This window comes from Balaenoptera ricei, chromosome 15 (genome assembly GCF_028023285.1).
Source record: "Balaenoptera ricei isolate mBalRic1 chromosome 15, mBalRic1.hap2, whole genome shotgun sequence".
NCBI lineage: Eukaryota > Metazoa > Chordata > Mammalia > Artiodactyla > Balaenopteridae > Balaenoptera > Balaenoptera ricei.
Window position 1 is genome coordinate 74179324 of NC_082653.1, and position 7593 is coordinate 74186916.

Genomic DNA, 7593 nt, shown 5'->3' on the forward strand with positions numbered 1-7593 from the left:
GGACTTGTAAATGAAACAAACCCTGCAGAGGTCAGGAATCTTCTATCATACACTGGTGTATTCGGGTCCAGATAAGCAGAACCAATAGAATATCTAGATATAGATATATTTAGGGGGGGTGAGGAAGGGAAGGACTGGGAGTTTGGGATTAGCAGAGGCAAACTATCATATATAGGATGGCTAAACAACCAGGTCCTACTGTGTAGCACAGGGAACTATATTCAACATCCTGTGACAAACCATAATGAAAAGAATATGAAAAAGAATATATGTATAACTGAGTCACTCTGCTGTACAGAAGAAATTAACACAACATTGTAAATCAACTACACTTCAATAATTTGTTTTAAAGATATATTTAAGCGGAGATTTATTATAGGAATTGGCTCATGCCATTATGGAAGCCAAGAAGTCCCATAGTCTGCTGTCTGCCAGCTGGAGAACCAAGAAACCCAATGGTAAGATTCTGTCCAAGTCCAAAGGCCTAAGAATCAGGGGGAACTGATGGTGTAACTCCCAGCCCAAGGTCAAAGGCCCAAGAACCAGAAGCTCCAGTATCAGAGCAAAAGGTGGGCATCCTACCTCAAAAAGAGAGTGAATTTGCCCTTCCTTCACCTTTTTGTTCCATTCATGTCCCTGACGAATGGGGTGATGTCCACCCACATTGGGGAGGGTAATGCGCTTTACCTAGTCTATTGAATCACATGCTAATCTCTTCCAGGAAAACCCTCACAGACACACCCAGAAGTAAGGTTTTACCATCTGAGCATCCCTTAGGCCAGTCAAGTTGATACATAAAATTAACCATCACACTGGGCTCAAGAGCTTCCCCAAACTGCCTCATCCACCTGACTCCCCGTCCACGGGCCATTCAATATCTGGTGAGAACCGGAGTGTCCAGGTGCCAAACAGAATATGAAAGGATGATATTTTCTTTTAGAAATAGTTCACTTCTCTCTTTCTGTCTTGCTTTCTGTTCAGAAAAGCATAGAGGGGACTTCCCTGGTGGTCCAGTGGTAGAGAATCCACCTTCCGATGCAGGGGATGGGGGTTTGATCCCTGGTCAGGGAACTAAGATCCCACATGCTGCAGGGCAACTAAGGTCACGTGCCTCAACTAGAAAGCCCGCGTGCCGCAACTAAGACCCAACGCAGCCAAAAATAATAAAAATAAATTAATTAATTAAATATTTTTTAAAAAAGAAAAGAAAAGAAAGAAAAGCATAGAGCAATAAACCGACTCTAAAACGGAGTTCGGGACTTTCCTGGTGGCGCAGTGGTTGAGAATCTGCCTGGCAATGAGGGGGACACGGGTTCGATCCCTGGTCTGGGAGGATCCCACATGCCTCCGAGCAGCTAAGCTGGTGCGCCACAACTACTGAGGCTGCACTCTAGAGTCCGCAAGCCACAACCACTGAGCCCATGCGCCACAACTACTGAAGCCCGCGCGCCTAGAGCCTGTGCTCTGCAACAGAAGCCACCGCAATGAGAAGCCCGTGCACTGCAACGAAGAGTAGCCCCCACTCGCTGCAACTAGAGAAAGGTTGCACACAGCAACAAAGACCCAATGCAGCCAAAAATAAATACATAAAATAAATAAATTTAAAAAAATAAAATCAGCTCATATAATGAAAAAATAAAAGAGCTCTTTCAGAATACACCCTCCTCTAGAGTTCTGAGGAATTTCTGTCCTAATTAAGTCATTGGGTTTCACAAGGCAGCAAAAAAGCCCCACAATGGGCTTTAGTCTTCATTCAACTCAACAAACGTTGAGCTTCTGTTATGTGCCAAGCACCAGGCACTTGGAAGAACATGAACAAAACATGATCCCTGCCCTTGCGAAGCTTACAGTCCAGTGAGAGGAGACTGGCAATTAAAATAAAAAACACTGTAAGTTACATGGTATGGTAGAAGTTGATAAATGCTGTAGTGGAAGAAGGCAGAATGGGTAATGGAGATCAGGAATCTGAGGGTGGGTTGGGAGGGGCGGTACGTAATATTATATACGTTTGATCAGAGTTGGCCCTGCTGAAAAGCTGAGATTTAAAATTGAAGGAGCCGGGCTTCCCTGGTGGTGCAGTGGTTGGGAGTCCACCTGCCAATGCAGGAGACACAGGTTTGTGCTTTGGTCCGGGAGGATCCCACATGCCGCGGAGCAACTAAGCCCGTGCGGCACAACTACTGAGCCTGCGCTCTAGAGCCTGCGAGCCACAACTACTGAAGCCCACATGCCTAGAGCCCGTGCTCCGCAGCAAGAGAAGCCACCGCAATGGGAAGCCTGTGCACCACAAGGAAGAGTAGCCCGCGCTCGCTGCAACTAGAGAAAAGCCCGCGTGCAGCAACAAAGACCCAACACAGCCAAAAATAAAAACAAATAAATTTTTAAAAAATAAAGTCAGTGGGAAGTGAATGTAGACAGAGAAGAGGACCAAGGTGAGGACGAACCAGGAAGGGAGAGTGAGACACCACCAGGGAAACAGGAAGAAACTCAAGGAAGTGGGATATCATGAAAGCCAAGTGAAGAAAGTCCATCAAGGATGAGATCACTTGTGTCAAATGCTACTGCGAGGCTGGGTTGGATGAAGGCCGACAACGGATCATTAATTTAGCAACACAGTGGTCACCTGGTGACTTTTGACAGGAACATTCTATTAATAAGCTAATTTATCAAATTAACACTTTATTTTAGCAATTCTTGCCCAATTTGTCAAATTCTTTTATTAAACCCCCAGAATAGAACAAATTATATTAATTTGTCCAACTATTAATTTTCCCTGGCAATATTCAAAACTTCCAAACTCACTTTCCATTCATTGGGTATAAGTCTGGTGGTTATTACTTATATAAGCCAAATAATTTTTAATTATAGTTCATGTGATATCAGCCCTACTACTTTTCTTTTTAATTTATTTATTTATTTTTTTTTATTTTTGGCTGTGTTGGGTCTTCTTTGCTGTGCACGGGCTTTCTCTAGTTGTGGCGAGTGGGCTTCTCATTGCGGTGGCTTCTCTTGTTGTGGAGCACAGGCTCTAGGTGCACAGGCTTCAGTAGTTGTGGCTCGCGGGTTCTAGAGCGCAGGCTCACTAGTTGTGGCGCATGGGCTTAGATGCTCCGCGGCATGTGGGATCTTCCCGGACCAGGGCTCGAACCCGTGTCCCCTGCATTGGCAGGCGGATTCTCAACCACTGCACCACCAGCGAAACCACCCCTACTACTTTTTAAAAGCCCTCTTGGAACCACACTTCGCTCTCCTCCCAACTAGCACTTGACAGAATCTGCTTCTTTTCCCTTATTCTCACAGCTGCCTGTGAAATATCCTTTTCTTCAGTTCTACATTAAACTTTTAAATTTCTTATTAAATTTATGCTCTCAGTTTCTGGCTGAGACATAGCAGATGTTCAATAATATGCTTGATGAGTCGACAGAAGGAAGAGAGGGAGAAAGGGAAGGAAGGGAAAAGGAAAGTATAGAGACTGTCAGTTCTGGGAATTCCCTGGTGGTCCAGTGGTTAAGACTCTGAGCTTCCACTGCAGGGGGCGCGGGTTCGATACCTGGTCGGGGAAACTAAGATCCCAGCTGCTGTTCGGCAAAAAAGAAAAAAAAAAAATCTTTATAGAGACTGTCAGTTCTAATTGGAAAATACATGGTACTCTCAGAAAGCAGATACTGCCGTGCCTTTATTCCTACTATTTTCATATTCTAGAAATCCTTAGAAATACATTCTGCCTAGATAAGCTCCATAAAAACAATTTAAAAGGAAGACAATAAACATATACAGAAATATGTTCAGAGTTGGAAACTGTGATAAGCAAAGTACTGAACAGTCCTCTGTTAACTAGTACTAAAACTAGTACTTTTTCCAGAGTTCAGTTAACCGTTAAAAATGAAACCACTGGGGCTTCCCTGGTGGCGCAGTGGTTAAGAATCCGCCTGCCAGTGCAGGGAACACGGGTTCGAGCCTTGGTCGGGGAAGATCCCACATGCCGCGGAGCAACTAAGCCCGTGCGCCACAACTACTGAGCCTGCGCTCTAGAGCCCGCGAGCCACAACTACTGAGCCCTCGTGCCACAACTACTGAAGCCTGCATGCCTAGAGCCGGTGCTCCGCAACAAGAGAAGCCACCACAATGAGAAGCCCGTGCACTTCAACGAAGAGTAGCCCCGCTCTACGCAACTAGAGAAAGCCCGCGCGCAGCAACGAAGACCCAACGCAGCCGAAAATAAATAGATAAATAAATCAAAAAAAAAAAAAAAAAAAACCCACTTGTATTTTTTTGCAAAACAGGACTTCCATCGTAGGAAGTAAAATTTCATCTACTGTATTAATACATGTTAACACTTGTGGTCACAGTTCAGGGTGGATTCTCTCAGCCCCAGTAAACTGTTAACACTCTAGTAATGCATAAGATAAGGAATGCTGTGGAAATCACTGGCCTGGGTTCCAGCTCTGAATGTGACCTTGTAGCAGTCATTAACTTCTCTGAGCTTGTTTCCTGTCTGTTAAAAATAGGGCAGTGGAGGCTAGCGGGGCTGCTGTGAGGAGGACGCTCCGCAGACTTGGTGCTCGCCGGCTCCCTCTCCGCGCTCTGCGACCGCCGCAGCGAAGATGGCCTCAGGAGTGCAAGTTGCTGATGAAGTATGTCGCATTTTTTATGACATGAAAGTTCGGAAGTGCTCCACACCAGAAGAAATCAAGAAAAGAAAGAAAGCTGTCATTTTTTGTCTCAGTGCAGACAAAAAGTGCATCATTGTAGAAGAAGGCAAAGAGATCTTGGTTGGAGATATCGGTGTAACCATAACTGATCCTTTCAAGCATTTTGTGGTAATGCTTCCTGAAAAAGATTGTCGCTATGCTTTGTATGATGCAAGCTTCGAAACAAAGGAATCCAGGAAAGAGGAGTTGATGTTTTTTTTGTGGGCTCCAGAACTAGCACCTCTGAAAAGTAAAATGATCTATGCAAGCTCCAAGGATGCGATCAAAAAGAAATTTCAAGGCATAAAACATGAATGTCAAGCAAATGGGCCAGAAGACCTCAATCGGGCTTGTATTGCTGAAAAGCTAGGTGGATCCTTAATTGTAGCTTTTGAAGGATGTCCTGTGTAGACCCATCACTCGGTGCCACAAACTGAAAGCTTCCGTGTTTAATGTTATCCTTTTGCTATGTAAGTAAAGCTGATACGTTTAGGCCAGGGACTCGCTGAGGGGAGCTGTCTTGTCATTTGCTAGGGTAAACTATTCCATGAACATGTGCAAATGGCCCTAAATAAATCTAAACTCTAAAGTTGTATTGGTGTGAAATTAAATTCTTACTGGCCAAATGCCTGTTTTGATTAGTTGACTTGTAAAGATTTTTGTTAAGCTCATGATTTTTAATAGTGCAGTTCACAAAACAGTCCAAGGCCACATGAAGAGAATTACTGCATCTTCATTAACCTCAGCAGTTACTTTGTTTCTTTTGCTTAGAGAATTGGTCATAATCTGGTTATAATTTCGGCCCAAATTCTTTTTTCTCTGTTGAGCTAAACTGAATAATGGAAAATAATTCTCCTCACAACATGTAACAGCACTGATGTACTTACTAACTATGTAAGATTCTACCAGACGTGTGGTGGAGACTGCTTAGAACCAGCACTGATCTTGCACAGCACTACTTTATGCACGTAGTTGGCACACAGGAAGCAGCTCCTGCACCTGCAGCTGCTCGCTGGTCTAGTCGGGAGGCTGTTCTGAGAGTGACCTTGCATCTTGGAAATCTGGAGAATGTGCACTGTCTTGTAACAATGAATTATAATGCAAATTAGGGCTCCAGTGTAATCCACTTTGTTGATGAAAATGGTGAGGTGGTGTATTGACAGACTGGGATACCGGGATGTCTTTAATTGTGTCTCCTTCAGAACTGTGTTGCTTCTGGTACAATAAGGTTTGGAAGAACATTATGTTTACTCTGGGGCCTGGGCAAGCTTCTTAATTTCCTAGAGTAGTTTGCCAACTGTCTGAAGCGGGGAGCAGGTGTGACGGTCGACAGCTGCGGGAAGCCACGCTGAGGACACCTGTAAGTGACTGCCTTTCACATCACAGGTGTAACACTGAACAACACAGAGATGCACAAACAGTGGAATTTAGAAGTAGCAGTACTGGCTTTATGTAATAAAGGAAGCATTTAAAAAAAAAAAAAAAATAGGGCAGTGATATGACCTCAGGCCTATGAGAATCACATGAGGAACATGTGAAAACACCTTAGAAAATGTGAAAATAAGCAGTGTGACTTATGGTCAGATCACTCCCCAAGTTTTCTGAACCTGATCATAAAGATTCTGAGGGTCATAGAGGCAAAAGCCACCATGCCGTGCCATCACTTACTGAGGCCGACCACTTCAATCTCTGGAATCTCTTGCTACACTCCTGCCCCAGGTCTAGAATGCTGTCCCCTGCTCTTGGGAATGGCAGCCAACTGGGCCTCCCTAGATGTCATGGAGAAACACTTGTCTCCACTGGAAGAGAGAGCGAGAACCCAATTCTCAATTTTTTTTCTTTTTACATAACCCAATGGTCATAATCAAAATGAAAAATGGTGGGTGTCACAAGGATAGGAAGCCACATAACACTGCCACTGCTTTCTGAATCCTGTCCTGGTGTCACCACATACATAACTCCTGGGAGAGCCTTTCGGTCGCTGTTTCCAGTGAGTCCAGAATTAGAAAAGCATGAAATAGGTTAGCACAGTTCTTGGGACATTTCAAACTCACCCCTCTGACACAACAAAGAAGGGACTGTCCCTGCTGCTTTTGTGCAGCTTGTGAGAGCTGGGCAGCCTGGGGGCCAGAGGAGGGGCTGTATAATTGGTATAAAAGGTTCTCTGTGGGTATCATGATTCCTCAGCAGATCAGACTCCTCTGAGCCAAATTCAGCACGCACCCCCCCTGTGCAGGCTGCTGCCCAGTGGAGGGCAGGCTCTGAAGGCCTGGCGGTTAGAACGGACGGCACGGCATGGTGGCTTTTGCCTCTATGACCCTCAGAATCTTTATGATCAGGTTCAGAAAACTTGGGGAGTGATCTGATCACAAGTCACACTGCTTATTTTCACATTTTCCAAGGTGTTTTCACATGTTCCTCATGTGATTCTCATAGCCCTGAGGTCAGATATCACTGCCCTATTTTTAACAGACAGGAAACAAGCTCATAGAAGTTAACCTGCCCACCCGGCTTGCTCCAGCTTATGCACACAGGGTGGTAGCAGAGGCTGAAACAATTTGAAGCACGCTTCACAGGCCTGGCATGCCTGGCCCTGCCCACTTTGCACCACTGAGAGTGCCAACACCGCAAAACGGCTTCAAAGAGAGCTGCCAGCGAGCACTCACAATTATGAAACAACTGCCTTGCTGTCTGGGGTCTCGGTTAAAGGTTGCCAAACTGATTTCATGGCTCTCCTACAGAAACTTTGATCTGGAAGGAAGCTTGATTCATCTGATTTGATTATTTGGCTAAATAATTATCTGACAATTTGGCCAAAGTTGATTATTTGGTTAAATTATAAATTTTTCAAATAACTTCCAATGTTAAACCCTTCCGGCCTTTTCTACTTAATTATCCAATA

At 44.6% G+C, this 7593-nt stretch overlaps 1 protein-coding gene across 1 annotated transcript; it reads left to right on the top strand.

Moving 5' to 3' along the window:
• The first annotated feature begins 4519 nt into the window (after positions 1-4519).
• LOC132348633 (destrin-like) lies at positions 4520-5284 on the top strand. Its single transcript, XM_059896361.1, has one exon. It carries the CDS (start codon positions 4605-4607, stop codon positions 5100-5102), a length of 498 nt encoding a protein of 165 aa, XP_059752344.1. The 5' UTR covers positions 4520-4604; the 3' UTR covers positions 5103-5284.
• Positions 5285-7593: the final 2309 nt, after the last annotated feature.

What these genes read in the sequence shown, in the direction of transcription:
- LOC132348633 (XM_059896361.1), top strand. Translation starts at nt 4,605, where the DNA reads ATGGCCTCAGGAGTGCAAGTTGCTGATGAAGTATGTCGCATTTTTTAT.